This window comes from Pyxicephalus adspersus, chromosome 5 (genome assembly GCF_032062135.1).
Source record: "Pyxicephalus adspersus chromosome 5, UCB_Pads_2.0, whole genome shotgun sequence".
NCBI classification, from domain to species: domain Eukaryota; kingdom Metazoa; phylum Chordata; class Amphibia; order Anura; family Pyxicephalidae; genus Pyxicephalus; species Pyxicephalus adspersus.
In genome coordinates, this window is record NC_092862.1 from 16,836,109 (window position 1) to 16,861,223 (window position 25,115).

The following is a 25,115-nucleotide window of genomic DNA, read 5'->3' on the forward strand; positions in this document are numbered from 1 at the left end:
GGATACTAACCACCATTCCACCCAATAAAAACCCTTTAAGCAAGTTAATAGTTTAAAGTTTTGATTAAACTGATATGTTTTTACTGTCATCTAGATAGTGTATGAAGTACTTGTCTGATTGTATTGCAATTTTAAAACAAGTAATTGTTTCTGCCAAGGCCAGAATCATGCAATTAATAACAATATAAATTTAGTGCCTTTTCAAAGTGACACTAGTGGATAATGCTGTCACTAATAAGTTCTCAAAGTGTAATTGTGTAGCATTAACATTAAATTGACTGTGACATATGTCATGCCAGCTTGGTACATAAAACTGCTGTTTTGCCAGTAGGGTTTTCTTTTTCAGTGTTAAATATTCTCATTTGACTGAAGTTCAGTCACCACGCATGACTTAAAGTTAGGTCCTGTCCCTCCATGCTGAAACATTTCTACCACGTTCATACGCTGCATGCACTTAATTATACGGCAAGTAAAGAAAAAAATAAGCTCTAAAAAAAGATTGTGATACATTTTTCATGGCTCCATTGAAATAGAACTGTGATCTTAAAGAGAAGCATATTAGGGTATTTTTAGTGAGCATCTGTTTTTCAGTTATTATAGTATTTAGCGTAAATGGAAAGAATATTACAAATGGAGATCACAAAGACTCACTGTTGTGTTGCAGCCACATGCATAAACTCACATTCTGGTGTTGGTGAGCTGCAGCGTTATTCATTCTGGCAATCCAATGCACCTTTGGTTTGCACTATATTGCTAATAAGAGTTCTACAGACATTCTGTTCAAATAATTGAACTACCCTAACATAACACACATAGGGCCTGGTTTATCAAAGCTCCCGGAGACTGAAAAAGTAGACTGTCATAGTTGAACCTTGGTGATCCAGCAAACCTGGATAGGAATTGGTTAAGGATGGAAAACATTTGCCAAATAATAGGAAATCTATTCAAGGTTTGCTGGATCAACAGGGTTAAACCATGAAATTATGTCTTCTTCAGTCTGGGAGAGGTTTAATAATTCAGGCCCATAGCATGCAACATAACATCATAATCACCCAGCTTCATGGATGAAAGTGAATCTTCTTAGCTTTGGAGAGCTTTAATAAATCAGGCCCACTGTGTGGTAACGTAATACGGAAATATATATGGGTGTTCAGTACTTCTCTCCAGCAGGCATTAGGTTTTAAATCTCATACGCTACAGCCTTCAAAATTCTATTCATCATCTGACTTCCCAAGGTATGCTCGATGCCTTTGTTCTTCATGTGGTTTTTGGTACCGTGTTTTGTCCCCTATGCTACTATATAGCTCATTAGTGACTTGGGGCTAATAGGAAGAACCTGAGCTCACAGTAAAAGATCAGACATCAAGCAGAAGTGTCTTAAATGTTAACCTTGTTCAATTGCTTCTGCTTCTTCACCATTTAATCACAGACTAGGCAAAGGACTTTATAAAGCTGCACAGAATGAAATGTTGTCCAGAAGTTATATCCTGGACAGGCCGTTGGTGGTTCAGCTGCAGCAGGCAAACAGCAAAAAGACAGGCAGTCACAGAATTAGCAGAATTAGGACCTGAGCACCCAGTAATAGGGTGTAGGCCTTTGGCCTTTGATCATTCTTTTATCAGTCATCAATAAAATGATTTGAGTTATCACCACCACCTTGTGTTTCTTCTGCTCCTATACCTAAATGTATGTTTTTAATTAAACTCTGTATAATATACTGTATATTCAACTCATAGTTTAAAATAAATCTAGCTTGTCTTACACAGTAAAGATACTAGCATAAACCTAATTGTCTTTGATTTATTTAATGGCAAGCCCCACATTTGCTGACATGTTTTAGTATTATTATGCTCATATGACATGTTGAGAGATATGTAATAAAAATTATGTCTATAAGACTCTGACTTTATGTTTAGCTGGAATTGCCTAGAGGAAGTAAGTGGGAGTATAGTATGGAACAAAACATCTTCACTAGCTTCTAGTACTCATTAGCTTGCAGGTATAGATGCACAGTAGGTCACAGAGGCATAAAAGAAATGATTTGAATGTCTCCATATGATATTATTTAAATGAAGAATTACCTTCCGATTGTTTGGATTGAGGTGGTGATAAATATGGAAATACCTTCTGTTTCATAACACTCATTATAATGCTGTAATGTATAAGCATAGTTATATATATATATATATAAAAAATATATATATATATATATATATATATATATATATTAAATGAAGAATTACCTTCCGATTGTTTGGATTGAGGTGGTGATAAATATGGAAATACCTTCTGTTTCATAACACTCATTATAATGCTGTAATATATATATATATATATATATATATATATATATAAATATAAAATATATATATATATATATATATATATACATCTGCCATGGAATCCCTATTGATAATCTTTTGCAATGTTATAGCATTTGTTATCATCCTGAGTTGTATTAGGTCTTTAACAAGATCTTGTCCTGATAGTGGGAGAGTGGGACTTTGCTGTAATTTTTTTCTCCAGCACCTCCAAATGATTCTCATTGGATTACGATCTGGACTCTGTGGTGGTCACCCCATATGTCCATGTTACCTGAGCCACCTATTCACCATGTGACCCCAGTGAATCTTGGTTTTGTCATCTTGGAACATGCCTGTATTATCCTGAAAGAAATGAACTGATTAAAAAACGTGATCATTCGACCCGACCAACTGAAGCAGCCTCAAATCATAATACTGCCCCCACAGCCTTGGGGTCTATATATACTTTTTAATATATATACCTAAACCATAATATAAAAAGAACTATCCATTATAAAGGATTCTATAAACATTTTGAGTTTGCTAAAAAGATATCACATCAGAAGTAATCACCTTTCAGGTCTTAGCCCTTTTTTGCACAGGTTTTAACTGGCACCAAGGCAATTTTGTAAAGCTTTGTTTAAGCACCAATCAGCTACTTCAGGTACACTAAACATATACATTAACAATATTAGTGATTTTAAATTTAAACCAATGACTGAGAGTTGAATTAACATTTTTGATAAGTCTAAGAATAAGATAAAGCACCTTTAAAGATAAAAAGAATTTGCACATACAATTACTTTACTTTCATTAAAATAATTAAAAAAAGCAAGCTACAGTTAACATAATACAAAACATACCATGAGGATGTTAGAAGTAGATGTGTTTTAATAGCAGTGGCACACAATCCTAGCACTGAGCAATTAACACAATGCAATTTGAATCATTGTCCAGTGAGCCAAGGAGAAGGACAGAGGTATTGCCCGTAGGACATATTAAATGTAACCTAGAAGTTAATGCATTCCTAAATCAATCTTTTGAATCAAATGATAATACTTATACCAATGCAGATTATGTCCTTTATTATATTATATAAAAAAAAATTGCCTTGGCTCAATATAGTCTGTTCTTGTGTTATAAGCCTAGAACTAATTAAAATTCCAAAGACTGGTCATTTAAGGTTCTTCACAGCTACACAAATAGATTAATATAAAAATTAATATTTAACAATCTGACTTTGGCAGGCTATGGTAAGCTTCAGCACAACTTGAAGCTTGCTGGGAGCCTGCTGATGTCTGCTAGTAGCTTCCAAATTGGAACTAAAAAAATATCTGAGATGCTTTGTAATGGCCTGCTCTATACATGACTCTTATACAAGCTAAAGCATGTGTGCAAAAAGTCTTTAGAGAGTTATTAAACTCAGAAAATCACAGATTTCTTCAAGAATAAAGAAAACATGTTAAAAGGTACTCATCACCTGATCAGCTTACTGTGAAGAAAAATAATAATATGCAACGGCCTTATATATTATGTCAGCGCTATATTAATAGAAGTTAATAATATTAATAATAAAAGAATAAAGAAGCAAAATGCACAGAGCCCCTCCCTATATGTTCCCTTTCATTCCAAGGGATCCTCAACCTATTTTATGTGATTACGTGTGTGAAGGTTTAGCATGAGACATTTGGGAAAATAAAGGAGTGAGACAGAAATTGAAAATAGAAAATTTTGAACGGCTATCATATTGATGTAATAATGGAAATATGATAAATTATTCTATCAATTAATAGTGGATAAGGGTATCTGCAATTTAAGAATGAGAAACTGACTACGATTTTCTTCTCAATCTGATTGTAACATCTCAAAAAACTAAAAATTCTAAATTTTCAATCGAATTATGCCCCTTCTTGTGGTTCTCCTCGGTTGAATTCAATTTTCCATTATTATCATGGGGGTTTAGAAAGCACACATAGGATTAAAACGCAGCAGAAATTCTTGCACTGCAGTTTCTTAGGTACATCTTCTTCTCCAGCAAGGAGAAAATGAAGCAATATACCAGTAATGTCTCTAAATCTAGGTCCACAATTTGCTCTTTTGAATCACTTATGTTAAAATGTAAATAAAGTGCCAGATGAACATTGCATAATGTGGATGATTGCTTGATTAATTTTCTAAATCTTTTAAAGACTAAGAGACAGAGACAGTGGTTTCTTTTAGTATCTCTCTTTGCAGATATGAAGGTAAGGGGTCTAAATCATAAAGTTCTTGTGCACGAAAATGGGCCACAGGTATATTTTTTAGTTTATGTTAACTTTTCGAGCTCAGGAACACTTCAATTTATATATTTAATCTGTATTCTGTATCTGAGAAAATACCTTTTCATCTACAGTGAATTCTTTACGCAAACACGTAAGAGAGAATTTTACTCTCCTGAGCCCGCTGGTAAAACTCTTGCTTCATATAATGTAGTATTATGAGAACTTATTGCAACTTGTCTTCTTGGGAACAAAACTGATTAAATAATCAACATCAAATGGAAGTGAAAACAGCTGCACTGCCCATATGTGAGTTGTTACTAGCACAGTCTGAATTGACTTAAACCCAATGTGACAGAGACAAAGCCTTGCTTATTTCACGACAAATCGAGTTTGCCATGACAGAAGTTAAAAATGTTGCTCAAGGCATCCTAGGCTTTAGTGGAGTGTTTCATTCACTAATAATTTGTAATAAAGAGTTGCACCATGGCTGGTGTTTCACTGCAGTGCAGTGATAAGGACATATAGCTTAAGATATATTTGGTACATTTTCCAGATCATTAAGTTGTAAAGCAAAACCATTAGGCACCTAATAACTGTTAGTTACAGATTTTAGCAATATGTAAGCAGGGATGCCATTATTTTTAAAATAATATGTATGCATTATAAAATTTATTCCTGTCAAATTAAATAAAACCCCACTCCAGGCTGACCTAAAGAGAGAAAACAGCTTTACACATACCTGACAGTCAACCCGTTTGCTTAAACTACACCCTGTAGCAGAGCTCCCACCACCAATTTATTTACATACTTTCAAGTGTGTAGAACAGTTGTGCTCCCCCGACTGCAGGAATCAGCAGTGAAAACAATGGGAAACCAACTATTTGACAAGCTCAAAAAGCAAGGTTTTAGCAACAAGGTTATTGGATAGGTATGTTGACGTTTTTTTACTTATTAGTTTAGCCTTTCTTGACACGGGGAACCCTTGAAATATTTTTTAGGGCCTTGGAGAACCCCTGCTATTTGTACTCTATGTACAGCTCACAGTCTACTAGCTTGGTGGTCATTGGGAAGAATGTCTCTTACATTGCTGGCCAGTGGTATGCATGTCACCCTTGCCAAAAAGTGCATTGGTGTCATTTTGACTAACCCTGGTTGAGAAACACTGGGCCAGTTCTATCTAATTTTGTTGAACTCCCCACCGAAGGGTCATCATGAAAATGACTAATATGGAAGCATACCCTTTTAAAGGTGCAGGTTTAGGTCTACAAGGTCAAGTTGCTGTTCTTTTCATTAAGGTAGATATGGTTGAGTTCTGGTGTGCATAGGAGATAATAAATTTAAACTCTACATACGGAAGGAATTCTTTAACATAAGGGATGTGAAAATATGCAATAGATCTTCTCTGGAAGTGGTTCTAGTGCTTTCAATAGATTGTTTTAGGAGAAAGCTGAGTGCATGTCTTGATGCACACAATTTAACTTGGTATAACAATTTACAAGGAATGACACCAGAGACTGTTGATCTACTGATATCTGATTGCCTTAGAGATTCAGGTAATAATTTTCTCCCTCTGTTGCAGTAAATTGAATCATGCATTATAGTGTTTTTTGTCTTCCTCTGGATCATCTGTATGTATAGGTTTCTGTGTAGAATATGCAAGTTTCCTTGTATATTTATTTTCCTTGTGATTGAACTTGATGGAGCTTTTTTATTTATTTTTTTTTGCAAACTGGTCAACTTTGTAACTGTATAATTAACACAGAGAAACCTTAGCATGAATACCAATTGCCAGCTATGTTTACTGAAAAGCTAGCTTTGTACACTTTTGTGGCACCCCATGTGATCAGTCTTTACATATATAAACTCAAGATCTGTCAGTAGGCAGAAGCTTAAATGGTTGGTGTACTTGAGTCATCCCAGAGCAACTTGGACATGTCCACACTACTTTTAAAATCAAGAGCATAAATGAGGGCTCATTTGCACCCGGATTGTCTAAGCTTAGCTGCTATCCACACTCCCCACTGTAATAATAAATTGTCTTTTTATATTTTTTTTTAACATTTTTTATTTACCAATTTTAAGAGCATAAAACGGGAAAAACATATATACAAAAGCATGGGAACAAATTCCAAAACAATGGCCAATGTGCAATCACAGAAAATGATAACCTGGAATACAATACAGCACCTTGCATGGACCTGCTAAAGGAAATAATGTAAGATGTGTGATAAGACACAACAAGGTTTTGAAAACTCTAAGAAGGGGAAACACAGATAAAAGACAATGAGAAGTAAAGGTATCAAGGAAGAAGAGTAGGATGGGGTAGTGGGATGATAGTTTAAGGCATTTATGTGGTATAGGTAATAAAAGAGCATGGGGGACCCCGGAGGGATCAGAGGGTATGAAAGAATCAGAACACTAGGCCAGATAGAATTTGTATTCATCCGTCTCTTGAAATTGCCACCAATAGAACTACGTGTTACAAAATTTATCATCAGTGCCATAGTGGTTTTTGATTTCTAACAAAATACCAGTTCTTTAGAACAAAAAAAGCAAACAAAAATATAAAGAGTTGGTGCTGTTTTCAACAATATTTTAGGAAAAGCATTTTTTTTTTAAATTACAATATCTAAAATAAGTAATCATTTATTTATTGTAATTCCTATTTTGATTATTATTTGTTTTTTATATAAAAAGAATTTTTGTTTTGCATAGTTATCCAGGAACATTAATAAAAATCCTCAATAATAACTAACCCGGTATGGGGTCTGTTCAGTCTAGCATAAACTGAACTGATGGAAGAGAACTGAGGAGTAGCTCAGTGACCAAGGGCAGTGACCGTGTCATGATGACATTGAGAGACTTGCTGAAGTCTTCACTTTAAATTTCATTTGTCAGCTTGCTCTGACCTTGGGAAAGTCACTTGCTTTTTCTGTACCAATGCAACCAAAAAACTAGATAGAAGCTTGATTGGACAGAAAATCTGCCTGAAATATGAAATATGCAGTGGCATGTGGGTAAGGTTAAACCATTCGTTGCTCTATTGCATTTTATCTATATTTATACATGATCAGAATACTAAAAAATGCAATACATGCTAATGTAAACCATTTAAAGATATACAAAATCTAGAAATACAATGTCCTGACAGTTACTATTATTATTACACAGTATTTATATAGTGCCATCATATTACACAGCGCTGTACAATGTCCATAGTCATGTCACTAGCTGTCCTTAAAAGGGCTCACAGTCTAATGTCCCTACCATAATCATATATCATTAATGTAGTATAAAGTCAATTTTTGGGGGAAGCCAATTAACCTCACTGCATGTTTTTGGAATGTGGGAGGAAACCGGAGTACCCAGGGGAAACCCACGCAGACAAGGGGAGAACCTGCAAACTCCATGCAGATAGCATCCTGGCCGACATTCAAACCTGTGACCCAGTGCTGCAAATGCCAGAGTGCTAACCTCTGAGCCACCGTGCTGCCCAGACATGATTTTGGCTTGTACGAGATTGTATAGTTGAAGTAATTGAAGCCCTAATAACTAAGCTAAGTAAAAATTTGATTTGCATGGTGATAATTTACATTTTAAAGTGAATCATACATTTTAAAGTACATAATTCTTACAGTACCTTGTGAGATTCCTTTAACTGATATCACATGTAGACTAAAGCCTATTCCTTTACAGATAAATGAAACATAGTGCATACAAAAGTACTATTATTTTCGATCTAGCTTCCAAATAGTATAATGTTAGAGTAAATTAACAATTTACAAAGGAAAATACATGCAGCTTAGTGAATGAGGTGAGGCTCTGCTAACTTTAACTATCAAATCATGTGCAAGCATACATTTATACATGCCCTTGCACATGTTTAATAGCAAACATGGATTTTCAATATATTTACTACTAAAATTCATTATGTAATTATCTAAGTTCCACTCATAAATCAACCTGATAGTGCTGAATGTCTGTACACAACCAGGTCTTTAATTTTGACAGCTAGGAATTGCTGGTTGGTGAATTCTATGTAACTAAGTTATACTGTGCTCATGTTTAGGTTGCCTGTAACTCTGGGTTGGTTTTACAAATCAGTGTTTATAGGAGTGGCATCCAGAAGTCCTTAATTGCTCACTGCCATCCCCATCTATTTTCTATAAAGTGGTTTCTGAATTCTTCCTGTAAAACTTTTTTTTCCCCTACATCATTTTTAGGGTGGTATAGTTGCTTGGTGGCTGGTTTAACTTATTTCCGTGACTACTCCTAAATGTAATATTATAAATTCAAACAGCAATAATGATTGGTTCTCTATCAGTTTAAAACCATCAGAACAATAAAATAATATTTCTGATTGTTTCATGAGATACTTATACATTTTACAGTGGTTCTTTGGCTCATTATTTAAATCCTATTATCTCCTTTTACATCATGTATATATAGTGTGCGTTGGCTGACTTTGAAGACAGTTAAAATTAAAATATAATGTTTCTAGCACTTTTGCAACATTTTTTCTGCAGCTTAAATGAAGACATGTGACATTAGATAACATATAAGGATTTTAACTATTGTGTTCTCATTCCATCATATCACTTTCTGTAAAGTAAAGTATTCATGTGTAATGTTTAATTAACAGCAGTTAGATGGAATATATTAACAATGTACATCTTTTGGTTTTTAGAACCAGAACTGACAGCTCGCCCACCTGCCAAGGGTTCTCTGAGCAAACAATTTATGTCTTCTTACTGATATCAAACTCTGTAATAACTTGATTTGCAGTGGAATTAGTCCATTTAAACAAAAGTAAATTTTATTTAAATTCAAGAATAAAAATGTTACATAGGGCTGCAGTGCATTTTAGCAGATCTTAACAAATAACAAATATGTTAACAGTCTACAACATTAAGTGCAAACTATTAATTAAGGTAACTCTCTTGATTTCTTGAACTCCTCTTCTTGTGCATTTACGATTTCTCATGTAAAAACCTTGAAGTACGCTGTATTATTTGACTTTGTATACCTTAGCACTGCTTATTGGTGTTATCTATATGACCATTGGTTTTAGGTTGGGTTTGCTGTATTACACTGTATTTTACATAATGATTGTGTACTGATTTATGTTCGTCAATATCTATATTGACAATGTTTCGCTATTGTACAATTACCCCTGAGGAAGCCTACAATGGGTGAAAGGGGTCGAATACGACGATACACTTTGCAAATTCTACACTTACCAGGTTGATACTGGACTGTTGGGACTTTCTTGGGCCCCCTTTTTATGGATTATTTGCATAAAGTATACTGCCATTCTTATGGCCAGAAACAGATTTGTTACGGCTATGCTGTAAGAATCATTACTTTGATCTGTATTGTGATTTTGAGAAGTTTATTACTAATGCAATATTCTTTCCAAAAAAAACCCTCTGCTGTGCGCTATGTGTTATTTATGCTACTATATTTATGCTACTATATTTATGCTACTATATTTTTTTGCTACTATATTTATGCTACTATATTAGATATACTATATCTATATAGTGTGGACATCACTACTATATTGGTCAGTTTATGTTGTCTATTTTTTAATATATCTTTATTTTGGTTCTTATAAAATATGTCCAGCCATATAATTATATTTATTATATTGTTAATTCATAACTTTTGTTTTACAGCTTTTGGTCATAATGAATGCCCTGATCCTGGAATACCATTAAATGCTCGGCGTTTTGGGGACAACTTTCAGCTGGGAAGTTCTGTTTCAGTTGTCTGTGAAGAAGGCTTCATCAAGACTCAAGGCACCGAAACCATTACCTGTATGCTAATAGATGGCAAAATTATGTGGAGTGGTCCTATTCCTAGATGTGAAGGTCGGTAACCTCAACTATATGCTCATTGTTTACGATTTATAATCTTTGATTTTTAACTTGAATGAATGAAAGGGTGTTTTTGATTTCCTTTAATATAACAGGTTTATGTCTATATACAGTATATATATATATACAATATTTTATTTTAACTATAGATGCCGTCTAGTGAGTGGTATTTGTCTAATCCACTTGCACAGGAGTAATGGGGACAACTAAGTAGAATGTTTGATGTTTCTAACCCAACAAAAATCAAATAATAGTGTATATGAATAAATGATTGTAGCGTATGACAAATGACCTCTCTATAAATGAGCCCTCAAGAGGAAAAAAATCCAGATGAGAAAGATAGGAATTCTATCCAAGATCCAAATGTAATTGCACCCAGCCATTCCAAATATATGGGTTACAATACGCTTTGCTGACTTCTCATAATGCATCAGTTAAGCTTTCAAACATAAAGGATCTTAATGTGCTGGCAAAGTTTTACCTGACTCTGGTCATAGTAGATGCTGCATGAATTGGGATTTAGAGCACCCCTTTCCCCACCTGCTGTATTTAGGACTAAACACTATGGACCTTATGACCCTAGGGGTCAGTAAATCCCCCGCGCTGGGTAGGAGGGTAACTTTGACATCTGCTCCGACCATGAAGCAGTCATACCCAGAAGCAGACATGGCTCAAGTAGTTTTCCTAAATCTTTACACATCTAATTTACAGCATAGCATACTAGACTTTAAAAAATGTATGTGCCACAGGTCATTTTATTGGTAAAAAGTCTTAGAAAATTCATTAATTGTGATAAATATATAATTGATATTAAATTAATGTATGTTAATTATACATGGTTACATATTTGATTTTTAACACTATTTTTGAAACATTTTAGTCCTATGCTATGCTGAATTTGCCCCATAGTTATTATAATTGTTCACCCAGAGCACTTCATTTCTGTCAGATCGGAAATTACTTTCCTAGAAATGCTGATGTTAGAAAATTAGAGAAGTCAGAAAAGATGTAAAATAAATAAACCCAATGATATATGAAATTGTCTCTTTTTTGCACAGATGCATTTACATTTATTTTTCTTGAAAATATTCTGACAAGACAATTGTTACTGTTCTTCAGTTTGCTTAATAAGTATATTTTGTGAACTGCACTGATACTCATGATCATATGGTCAATAAAATGCCCATTCAATTTTAAAGTGTAACGGTGTGAATTATTGCTTTGCATTTGGTTGTATTTTATATTTGCAGCAAACATATATTTTATTTTTGGAGAAGTATTGTAAACTATTGTCAATTCTAAAAAATTAATTCTAAATAAATTGGTAGTGCCTAGCATCGAGTAAAATTATAAACTCTCACAAAATAATATAGTTTTGTAAAGCACTCAAATGTTTTTATCCAGGATTCATCTACCTTCTACCAATCATTTTTCCACTGAATCTAATTAGAAAAGCGTGAATCATTTAATATTTAGGATACATGCCTTTTTCAATTTGAATCCAGTATGAAAAGATTGGACCATTTTGGGTAAAGGTGGGCAAATCTTATGTAAAAACATTTATAAATAGACCTCAAAGTAAATAGAATTGCAATAATATTTTTTAGGAATACAGTTTACTCCATATTTTGTTTCTATTGCGGATCTGTGCAAATCCTGCAGACTTTGTATAGAAAGTGAGTTATACATTTATAAAAACACACATGTATATATAAATGCTATATAAAAATTGATTTATTATTCAAATGAAGGGCTAAGATTTAGAAAATAGTTACATAGTAAGTCAGGTTGAAATAAGACATAAGTTCATTAAGTTCAACCACTAGGGAAATAAACATATCCCAGATATAAAACCCTATAGACATACAGTATTTGGACCAGAGGAAGGCAAAAACCCTGGCACAATTTGCTCCAATAGGAAAACAAGTCCTTCCTGATTCCATGAGGCAATCAGATGTTCCCTGGATCAACAGTCTCCACTATCTTTACTTTAAAGCCTTAATACTCAGTTATATTCTATGCTTCCAGAAATCTTCCAGCTTTTTCTTAAAGCAATCTATAGTAGTTGCTGAAACTACTGAGGGAGCGGATTCCACATTTTCACAGACCTTACAGTAAAGAATCTCTTTCTTATCCAGAGCTTAAACTTCTTTTCCTCCAGATGCAATTAATAAAAAGTTTAAAAAGATGACCCTCCTATAAAATATTCCACCATCTGAATTACATGTATACATTTTAATGTTGTAATGTAATAAAATAACTTCTGCATTCCCTTATTGAAGTTTGTTACTTTGAACCAAAATACAACACCAATTTGTCCTAAACTTAAGGTGACTGAGACCATTTTAAGCTCAGGATAACAATTGGGTGAAATCTTGAAAACATTTTAATAGTCCTTCTGGACTTTTGTTATATCTGTTGAAAATTACCTGTTGATTCTTTCAAAAATTCTATGTATGAATAACTTGTAGTGAGCTGACAATGTTGCGCTAAAATCTCACACAATAATACTAGCCCTGGTTGGGGTTTTCTCTGTAAACTAGAAACACTCCCCCATCCCAATTATATTCCTCCATACACTTACAGCATAGAGCAGTGTTTCTCAACCTTTTTAACACGGGGGAACCCCTTAAAACAACTTTCAGGTCTTCACTGAACCCATCATATAATTTATTTATCCACAGTTCACAGTACATTAGTGGGGGGGTCAGTTGGAAGAATGTCTCCTAAATTGGTGGGCATTTGGAAGAATGTTACCCATATTATTAGCCAAAATACACCCTGGGGGTTGGTTAAATTGACCTTAGAAACACAAATTGCTCATTGCTCAAGGAACCTCCAAGCAATCTTTGGAGGACCCCTTTTTAGGAAGTATTTGGTATAGAGGATATATAGATACAATATGAAGGAGCAAAGCTAGCACTATAGCCTAGGAAACAAAGTGTTGTAATTGCTAGATTAAAATGTACGTATCAAAAATAAATCCACCAGTCACCATATCTAGGGACTAGTAGGTTGCCGTAAATTAAAATGTTGTTCTGGTGTTTAGATTCAGTTTGAAAATTGATTCAGCATGTTATCCAAGGTTTCTCCATAATTCAGAAAGTGTATCAGCTTATAGTTTTCAACAAAAGTTCTAACGCAGTAGAAACAAAGAAAAATATATGGGGCAATAACAAAATATAATAAAAGATCATTGATATAGAAATTTAGAATTCTTGACTTTTTGCAGGAATGGGCTTATATTTCACGTGTGAAGGTAGAAGCTTATAACTTTTGTGATTGAGCACATTTCCGACTCTGGAAATATGTCATGCGCCCTATAAAAGTGGCACAGTGACAGAAGATTTTTGCACATCATTAAATCATTCCTGAAACTTAACTTTTCAGATATATGTGTAGGACATTAACTGGTGTTCTGGTGTTCATTTCAGGCAGGAACTGTGTTAGTTTTCAATCTAAACTTAAGAAGATGACTGCTAGATATTTCATATAAAAATGAAATCTATAAGTCTTTTTTATGCACTTAAATTTCCAGCACATTGAAACTTGCAAATGTGGAGAATAAGTTACAACTCAACATAAATTGTAGACCTTAAATATCAGTTATTTAATAGGACTTCATAGGTATTGTGTTTATTATTGGTTATGGATTTTGCATTGAATAAACTATTATACAAAAAAAAACATAACAGATAATGAATTAAGGATAACAGAGAAAGCAAAACAGGGGGCAAAAAAGGAAAAGGGGTAGATTAGTTTCTGTGGGGTGGACAACTGAAAATGGGGGAAGAAACCAATATAGCCACAACTTTACAAGACTATCATTCCTACACTTAACTCTACATAGGTAGAGAATTTAAAGTGAAACTCCAAGCTAAAAGCTAACATTATTAAAGTACAGGTTTATGGAGAATTGCGGCTTAAACAGATATTTGCAATTCTTGTAACTCTTGTAATTCTTGTACTCCAGTCTTGTAACTCTCATCTCTGCCACACTTCACCATTATTAGTGGTCTATGCTTATTTGAAGTGTTTTTTTGAAATTTTGCTAGTTTTGCAGCCCAAAATTTTAAAATTGTATTTAATTAATGATTGCAACATTACACAACAAAAAAACATATATGTAGGTATTATAAGCAATAAGAATAAATCAAGTAAATACAAGCATCATTTTTGCCTAAAGAGACAAGAGGAATATATAAAAAGTAGATTGTAAAATAATTAGAAAAAATATTTAAAAATGACACAATGAACATATACATCTATTAAAAAAGTGATATAGAGAAATAAAAATTCTTTTAAAAAAGACTCAAAGAAATACTGATGAGAGTTGTTTTTTCTTAAAATACAGAAAAAAATTCATCTGCTAGAAACAAATCTGGTTACACATCTTTGTGCACCTCTGCTGCACTGAAATCCCAACCAATGTTCTCCCCTGCCGGACTTCAGAACAACTCTCTCCTAATGTTATCAAGATTAGGAGAAGAAAAGGTTGTTCTGTAGTCATTGAAACAAGTAAATAAACATAAAACTCTTAAATTCCCAAATACAAGCAGAAGAAGCATACTAACTCTATTGAATTGGTTGTGTACTTATTACAGATTTTTTTCTGATTTTCAGTTTGAGGATTTAGGAAAGTTTCAGTTCAAATATATAAACTATAAAGATAATTGCTAATTTAAAATATATATTTTGCTCTGTCAGCTCCTTGTGGCGGTCACTTCTCATCTCCCAGTGGAGTCATTCTTTCTCCAGGATGGCCTGGCTACTATAAAGACTCACTGAACTGTGAATGGGTGATTGATGCAGAACCAGGACGATCCATTAAAATCACATTTGAAAGGTTGGATTTTTCATATTCTTACATACATATTTAAGTACTCTTTCATCTCATTTTTGGTCATTTATTTGTTTGCATATTTAACAACACATTTGTTACAGTAATAAATCCAGTTTTGTACTATATATGTCCATCCTCAAAAACTGTCACACTGCTGAGTCACATTTTGTTAAGTTCAAATACATAATTATGTGATGTTTAATTATGTATGTCTTAATTTTATTAACATTAAAGGACCTGTATTGATAAAACCGTGCCCACACGGCTAGTCACTAGTGTTGTCTGTGGTCTACCTGCACCTCATGTTTCTCCATTACTGACTTAACAAGCCTTGTTCTGCTCTTTGTCTCACTTAACTAAACTCCCTTATATATATTAAAATATTTTGATATATCCCTTACATATTGGCAGTCTGTATTATACAATCATCTTCTTTTAAATATTTTCATATATAAATTTGGTGAGAGTAAAGGTGCCAACGCGTTTGGCAAATATACTGCTTCTTTACGGATATTCCTGCATTTTGTTCCCTCCTTAGCCCTAAGGATACCGTATATTTGTAAAACAGACATCTTTTCTTTATGTTTTGTAATATATGAAATTTATTATTATATGTGAATAAGGATTTTGATTCTGGTTTTTTTATGTATATGAATAAAGTTGGCTATGTTTTATATCAGAGGTTGGCCAACTCCAGCCTTTGGGCCAGATAAGGCCTAGCCGGTAGTTTGTTCCAGCCTAACACCCCCTATTCCGGCTACCTGCGGTAGAGCTGAAACAAACTAGCAGAGCCGGAGCTCCGGTGCCGCATGCGGCTCTTGGGCCTCCATGTTGTTGCTCCCTTTCCTATTTACCGCCGCCAGGGTAAATAGGAAACATTCCCTCTCCTCCACATGCATTGCGGAGGAGAGGGATTTCCCTTCAGGGGGTGTTCCTAGTGGGGGGCCGAACCATTAAGGCGGGACTCAAGCGAGAGTCCGGCCTAGTGTGCTCCTGCCTACCCCTGAAATGGCCTAGTGGCCAAAAAAGTTTGCTGACCTCTGTTTTATATAATACATATATTTTGACTGACTCAAAAAATCCCTCATCTTCTTACCCATTTTAATAGGAGTAATTGTTTTGGTATATGGTTTTAGGGATGTGGCAACTACCCTATGGGGAGCAACTCAAATTTATCCAAGTTCTTAAAAGCACCCTGTCATATTTTAATAATTCTGCATCCTTCTTGAATAAAGATTTGTCTGTTTCCATATTCTTTGCATGCATTTTTTAAATAGTAAAACGTCTCATTAACATTAGTGTGTCATCACTGGTTTATTGTTCAATATCTCCCCACTGAACTCTATAGTTCTTGTTGAAGAGTGCACCACATAAAGCACAAACTGTAAGCTGTTAGCCAGAAAATATTGTTTACCCATGCAATGTTTCTCCATCTGTAAATGTCTTCTTAAGCACATAAAACAGCTGCAGAAATGCAAGTGTTGACACAACATAAAATAAACATTCTAAATTACTTTGTAATGCAGTAAAATGTTGAATGGATTTTCCAGCCTTATAGTAGTTTAATTTATCTTGTATGTGTTTTTATTTTTACAGATTTCAAACAGAACTTAATTATGATGTTCTGGAAGTACAGGATGGCCCAAATTTATTATCACCACTTGTGGGATCATACAATGGCACTCAAGTCCCACAATTTTTATTTAGTAGTATGAATTACCTCTATCTTCTCTTTACAACTGACAACAGCCGATCCAATAATGGTTTCAAGATTCATTATGAGAGTAAGTAGGATGTATATTAGTTTACCGAATTGTGATTGCTAAACTTGCCCCCGATTAGTTTGCTACATGTTGGGCAAACATTCTATAACTTTGGTAAACGTGTTACACAAGATTGTTCAACAAATGTTTGCATAAAACAACCAGTCAGGTGGACCTGAGCTATTTCACTATTGTTTAACCTTATGTTATATATGTACTTTGATGAATGTATAATTAATTAATAACTGATTTTGTAATGCAGGTGTAACAGTTGATACCCACTCGTGTTTGGATCCAGGGATACCAGTGCATGGTCACCGTTACGGATATGATTTTTCAATTGGATCTACTGTTTCCTTTGGCTGTCAGCCTGGTTATACACTAAGCCATGAGGAACCTTTGTTATGTGAGAAAAACCATTGGTGGAGCCATCCATTACCAACCTGTGATGGTAAGATATTCTTAAATTATACATACCTTTAAAAGATCTTCTTTCTTTTAAAGATGTAATCAAGGGTACAATCAATTGATATCTCCTTTTGCTTTTTTAATATAGATATGGCCTAAATATTATGTTTTTCAGATTTTGTTTGAAAAAAATGCAGTTATATATAATTGGTTTGTAATGTTTATTATAATTTTATGGTTTTCTTTGGAATGGGGAAGAAAACCCTGTATTCAGTATCATTGCCATCTTTGTTTCTTGAATGAATGTAGAGATTCACCCTCCTATGTCCTGATGATATTAATGATGCTTGTGATTTGTGATTAGAATATCCCAAATCTTTGAAGAATCTGAACAAGAATTAAAAATAAATAATCCAATGGGGAGATATGTTTCAGTGTCAAGAAGGAAACCCCCTTACTTTAGAGAGATTTACATTTATTTCCCTTCAATTGTATTTTTTCTATCACTACCCAAAATATCAAATATTTTTTTCATACATAAAATTTAACTGGGTTAGGTTATAAATAAAAAAAAATTCCCCGTACATTCCTATATCTTATGGATAGGACTAGCGAAGCTGCCATACCCTACAATACATCTTTGGATCATTAACAAGATCAATTAACGCAAAATAAAAAATAAAATTTAATTATTTTTTAGATAACCTCGTAACAGATGGTACCTACTTTAGTAAAATCTAGCCAGAAATTTTTCGCTAGACTCTACTATTTTTTTTCCAATTTCTTATAAACTTCTTTAGCATAAAATTTATTATTTCAGATCAAAAGTGACTGATGTGTTACACTTGTTCACTTCAACTCAATAATGCATAAAATGGGACAAGTTTAGAATGTTACATGTATTGCTTAGAATTTCATAGAGTCCTTGAGGTCAAGGACTCATGCCAAGCTTACAGAGTAACTTTCATCATGAACTCCTCTTCATTGTGATACTGACATTAAGTCTCTTAGCATCAACCTAACCTTCAGTGACATGAATTTCTTTTGACACATGTTAGGTGGAATGGCAGGAAAATATGCATGTCAATCTAATTTAATCATATACACAGTAGCTTTGAAAAGTGACAATGAGCCAGAGGGCCCTTTATGATTAAACTCAATAAAAAATATTAAACACACATGATATACAAACATGAAGGTCATAATTAATAGAATGGATCTGTTAGCCCCAAAGAAGACAATGGGGTATGAATCTAGACTTCAAAGCTCTTTGTTTGGGGGTTTGTAGTGCAGCACACAGTGTGGGGTTGCACAGTACAAGTTAGATCTAATTTAAATAAAATTGCTAATTTTCAACTTGCTTATCTGAAGTACGTCCCGTTGTATTATGTTTAATTAAATAAATTATATTAATGATAACAATTAAATTTTTGGGAAAAATATGAAGTCTACAATTAGTAGTTTCTATTATTTCATAGACCAACTGAGTTTCCTAGGCACGAATACTGATTGGTTTGGTTAGTGATGTCAGTTGGTACCTCCTTATGCCTATTATGCATTGCAAAGGCTTTGTCATGGGTCTGTGTTGGGTAAACACTTTAGGTAATCATGATTGATGACAGGTCATCCTCTGAAGATATAAACTGTAAAGTTGGTGAATATGTGTTTGTAATTTTCTTTCAATAAAAGACATTTTTCTCAATATGACAATGTTAGTAAACTGACATTTTTGTTATATAGTTAGTCAGGTTGAAAAAGGTAAAATTTAACTAGTGGGGAAGTAGACATACCTAAAACCTGCATCATTCATATAGAACCATATATGCTGTTATTTTTGTTGATCCAGAAGAGAGCAAAATATCCCTTATAAAACATAGTTCAATTTACTCCAGGGGAAAAAATTCCTTCCCGATCCTGTGAGGCCATCAGATGTTTTCCCCATTCAACCTCTAGTACCCAGGGTTCGCCTGCAGTCACAGGTGTGACCGCAAAGTTCCCACAGTCATGTGACCGTGGGAACTGAACTGCAGATGAACACTGCAGTTCCACTATGATCCCCCAGGGCACTACAGGTTAATTAACCTGTAGTGTTCCCCGGATCGCACACTCTTCTCAATGGTTGCATCCACGGCTGAAATCATTGAGAAGATGCCCTGCACTAGAGGTATCTCTTACTCTTTCTATAACACACTTTCCAGCACAGTATTATGATACATTTGTTTCTTTTTTCACGCAGTGGATAAAAGAAAAATCTAACAAACGTATTATAATATTACTGTGCTGGAAGGCGTCTTACAGACTAAGAAATATTGTGTCATTGTAGGATAACCTGTAAAAAAGTTTTTTACATTTTTTTTAATCCAAATTTTTGCCATCGAATCTCGTTATTTTTCGGGACAGGTCTATCCGAATTCCAACAGCCATATTCGGGTCGAAAATAAAGACAACCCGAATTCGAACACCAACACTAGTTAATACCCAGTTTAAAACTTCAATGTTATTTCTCTTTCTTTAGTTATCAAATTGCAGACTAAGTACAGAAAATACCTACATTTCTTTAAATTTGCTGAGCTGCATAATTCAAGGTTAGTGATGCAATAAGTGCAAAGGCAGTGGAGTTAATCTAGTAAAGACTAAGTTCTAAGTACTATGGGACAAAGTGTTCACCTTAAATATTCAATCCTGTGCAAGAGAAATAAAAAAGTATTTTGCAAAGTATGCCATGATTAAAGGGAACACAGAATAATTCTATTTACTAAGCAAACATACTTTTACTCAACCTCTGTTGTTTCAGTAAATCAACCCTACAGGTCAACATTACATGCAGACAGCTAATAGATTCAGTTGGCGGTTGGCAATGGTAAAACACTTCATTAAAAGCAGCCTAAAGCCATTCTTCAAAATCTTCTATGGCAGTCTTAGGTACTTAAAATAGCAGTGAGACAGAACTTTTTCAATATGCAGTCCAAAAGCAGGTAAATTAGTCTTATTGGAATGTAAATTTTTAGTTTAACAAATATTTTAATAAAGAGAGATCAATGAAAGTTGTGCCAAGTAAAAGGCTGGAAGACTAAGGACTCGTCATTACTGTACAAAGCTCCCTTCAGCTAATCTTTTCCTGATTACATGATGCCGTCTGATTTGTGTCTCTATGTGGAGGTGGCCATTTTGACCATGGAGCTGCCAGTGATACCCCCTGCCAAGTCATTGTTGCCCCCTGTCATCAAGGTGATTTGTTGACTAGTGAGGGAATATTTGAGAGGTGAGAAAGAATGTATCCATAGAATGAAGAGCAAAGGTTGGGTTATCCATGCACTAAAGAGCTTCTGATATGGTTTTCTCACCAGTTGGGCACCAGTGACCTCACCATATCTTGCACTAAATCCCCCTAGACCTGCTGTCATAGGCAGCAATGCCTCCCTCACAACATATATTCACCATAAGGCTATAGACACAGGAGTTCATAGGTAGCATGTCAGGTCAAATTCAAGGCAACAGTTCTCTATAACAAACAAGACTTTACTTTTAAGTTCAAAATAATTGGTAAAGACTGGCAGATGGGTAATATTTTTTTTGGAGACTGGAACAGAGTCTGGCACTTGTACTTTTTTTTTCAAATACCATATAAGTGCATATTTAATACATTGATTTATTTTATATTTCCCCAGTCGTTTCCTTTGATTTACCTTTGTTCATAACTGATGAGCTGCTTCCAGTGTCCTACTTCAATGACTGATAATTTAATCATGCAGCTTTTTAGAGTATATCGGCACAGTTCCATCACCTAAACTGGTTCCTTTTTACCAGTGCCAATGAAATATAGTAGCCATGTAGGAATACTTTCACGCTGAGTCCGTTATTGAAACTGCTGATCAAGATCTAATATAAAGTAGCCAAGTTTTTTTTTTTTGTTAGGACAAAGAAAAATAAAAGTTACAACAAAGTCCTTGAAAAGTTTATATATTAAATAAACCATGAGGTGGTAATGACTTTCTTGCAGCAGCTCCTTGGTGTTATGTCTTTTTTTTTGCTGTAATGAACTTACCTTCCTAGATTTTACTTTGATTGATCGGAGGATTTATAAAGAGTGTAAAGTTTGCACTGCAGCATGATTGGATGAATAATCCTAATGGGTAAACAGAGTCTGCTTAGAAATCACAGGGCCATTTCATTTCCAAACTTCTATTACAATTGATTTTTCTTTAGAGGAATAGCATTATAAACATGTTTGGTTACATTTTTCTGTCATTTTGATGGACGGTGTGTTCTAAAGAATAAAAACAGTAGACAACATAGCTTAGTCGCCATCCCCTTTACAGGTTTTGGTTCACACCAAATACAACATTTTCATTTCTGATTTTATCTAGTGTTTATATAGGGCTGACATAGTATGCAGCACTTTACAAAAGTTGTGTCCCAAGGGGGCTTATAATTAAGGCCAATTAACCTAACTGCAAGTTTTTGGACTATTGGGGGAAACTGGAGACCCCAAAAGAAATCCATTAAAACAAGTGTAGAACATGCAAACTTCATACAGTGCTAACCTCTGAGCCACCATGCTGCTTATAGTTTTGCACATAATTACAAAAGTTTTTATAAATTAACCTTAAAAATGAGCTGAGGTTACACTGCATATACTAAAATGATGATTGGCATTTCCACAATCCAAACAAACGGACTATTTCCACAATACTGGTTTTGATTGAAGAGGTATCTCCAAAAGGCAAAGTCTGAATAAACATACTGCATACAATCTGTTCCTGTCTTAGTTCATACAGTATTGCATATGGTAAAAACTTTTTAATGATACTGAAGTGCCTTTTGACTTCCTCCCCATTGTCTCCTCTGATCAACTCTGTCCTTAGAATCCCTACTTAGCTCTTTTTCCTAAGTTTGAGCAACCACTGAACTGTAAATATCTGTATGCCTACCTTATTCAGCAGGTAGGTGGTTCCTAAATGTTGTGGGTCATCAGTCTCCATACCAACTTAATTCGGGGCAGGGTCCTCTCCTCCTGTATCACTGTCTGTATTAGTCTGTCATTTGCAATCCCTATTTAATGTACAGCGCTGCGTAATATGTTGGCGCTATATAAATCCTGTTTAATAATAATAATAGTAATAATACAAGGCAGGGAGTGTTCCCTTGATATTTTAGTCTCATGGAAAATGCTTTGAATGATGTTGGGTGTCATTTAACCCAAAAGAGGACCAATTTAGTTGTTTACTTTCTCATTAACTCTATAGTGTTGTTGCTTGCAAACTCAATGGGCCTGTTTTATTATAGTTCTCCAAGACTTGAGACTATCAGAAGAGAAATTGGGTGGTCCATTACACCTGCAATGAAGTTCTTTAAAATTATTTGCTATTAGCGAATGTTTTCAGTCCTGGACCTGATCAATTCCAGGTTTGCTGGATCACCCAAATTCTTACATGATAGTCTATTTTCTCCAGTATTAGAGAGCTTTAATAAATCAGGCCCATTTAATCTGCAGATAACAACACTAAAGAGTTGCTGAGTATTGCAGGTGGAACTTTTATTTTTAATTTGGACTGGAACTGCCTTTTCATCTTTTGGCACAAGATGAAATCAAGCTAATTTAAATGTGTTCCCTGACCATGGTGGACATAGTGTAACAGTGTGTATAATTACTAAATTGTGTCTTTTGTTGTTCTCTAAGTGACAACTGCAAAGTGACATCAATTAAATTATTCAGTTTCAGGTGGGAAACCATGGAATAGTCCAAGTATTGGCTTAATTTATCTCTACACTAATCCCACGATCTCCTTAAAGTATGTTTTCATCCACTGTCTTGCACCTGGATTTTCCAGCTGTAATTGTTTCTACATTATTACACATAAAACACATTGAGAAAATGTGACACCATCATTTGGCTTTATAATGATTATGACAATTGCATAGCTATTAGAGGAAACGGGGGGTTGCTGGCTTTATGTAGGAGTGAAGAATGAACTTGATTACAGAAGCATTGTAGGAATTCAGGTAAGTACAAGAATAGAAAGCTGTGCGCTGTACAGACATAAAGGAAAGCTGGTAAAGGATCAGTAATGGTAGAATATTTGAAAGAATAGCATGTTGTTAACTGATAGTAAATGGGTTTTACTGGGGAGCAAAGACCACAAGTGTTTGGTCTTTGGTGGAGCTATATAGATATAGATGGACTTTGTGTTGTAACACAGCTTACCATATCTGACCAAAAGGATTGCCTAGCCAGGTAACCAATGAACAGACCAAAATGAAAAACTGGTATCATAGCTATAAACAGGTAAATACAAAATACAAATAGACAGAAACAGGACCAAAATAAATGTAGGTCATTTGAACAGGATCAGATGCCATGTTGATGCCAGGGCACAAAACCTAACTATTTAAACAACAGCCATAGTCACGTGTGGCCCTAAACACACCAACATTTAAGTTCCAAATTTAAGTGTACCTTAGTCTATTGAATAATATCAACTGGTAAATTCATGTCCTTCGTCTACCAGCACCTATTATCTTTTTCAGCCCGTATGTCATTTCATCTAACTGCCATTTAATCTACAAATTAGTATGTGTGGACCAAGCTGCTTTCCAGTATAACTGCATTCTACCTTTGGTTCTGGATGAAGTTTCCCCTGCCACCTTCCTCATTCCTTGCTCTACTAAGCCCCCCGGCAATGGCACAACAATTACATTAGATATCAACAAAAACTGCTCATGCAGCAGAATGCAAGTGGAGGAAATCTGAACTCATTAACAACTTCCTCTATTATACACTATAATGATCTCTTTAGAGCAAAGTTTCTTTTCTTTTTTTTCTGGATTTTTCTTTTTTTTTGATTCCGTCAATCAGCTTTATTTACAATCGTTTTTATTATTGATGACACTTCCTCCTTTTGGTTCACTTCTTAGTTATCTGCCTGCTCCTTCCAAATCTCTTTCTTCTTAGTAGTTTTTGCTGGTGTTCCCTGAGTCTTTGGACCTGTTTTCTTTTCTCTGTACACCTCCTCCCTGGACACACTCATGCCCTCCTTTGGCTCACAATACTATCCGTATACAAATAGCGCACAAATGTATCTATCCTCATCTTAATTGATGCATTTTCATGCTGCCTATCAGCTGTCTCATCATTAATGGAAGACACGTTTGAATAAAACTGAGTAAATCAAATTTCCCCCCTCTCACCTTCAAAGTCTTACCTGACATCTCTAACCTGTTAGTATCAAAGTCATTTGCCTCACCTCACAGGTTGGTTTGGTGTCACCTCTGACTCCGCATTCTCCTTCACTCTCAACACATCAGGAAAATCTCTAAGTCGTGCTACTTCATCTGCATGACATCTTAAAATTATACATTATCCTGTTTCTAGGGAATTTTAGCTTTAAATCACTCCATAGACCTTGTACCACCTGCATCTGTGACACATGCACACACCTAGGCACCCTCTCTGCTCCCCTAAGGAATCTGCTAATGACTTCTATCCCAGATACAGCTCCAATATTGAAATATAACTGCCCACACTCTTGGGAAGTCCTTCTCTTGTCTCATTAGGCTTACCTAAACTTTTAACATATTTTAAATTTGGCTGCCCGTTTTCATCTTTCAGTTAACCCATCACCATCTAGCCACTATTCCATTTTCCTGACCTAATATAT

General features: G+C 34.7%; 1 protein-coding gene across 1 annotated transcript in view; it reads left to right on the top strand.

Annotated features, from left to right (window-relative positions):
* CSMD3 (CUB and Sushi multiple domains 3) overlaps positions 1-25,115 on the top strand; it is a 297,101-nt gene that overhangs the window by 18,792 nt on the left and 253,194 nt on the right. The window contains exons 7-10 of the mRNA XM_072413237.1: positions 10,243-10,437; positions 15,151-15,289; positions 16,883-17,070; positions 17,312-17,500. Of these exons, the coding sequence (XP_072269338.1) occupies positions 10,243-10,437; positions 15,151-15,289; positions 16,883-17,070; positions 17,312-17,500 (711 nt within the window). The remainder of the gene's footprint in view (positions 1-10,242; positions 10,438-15,150; positions 15,290-16,882; positions 17,071-17,311; positions 17,501-25,115) is intronic.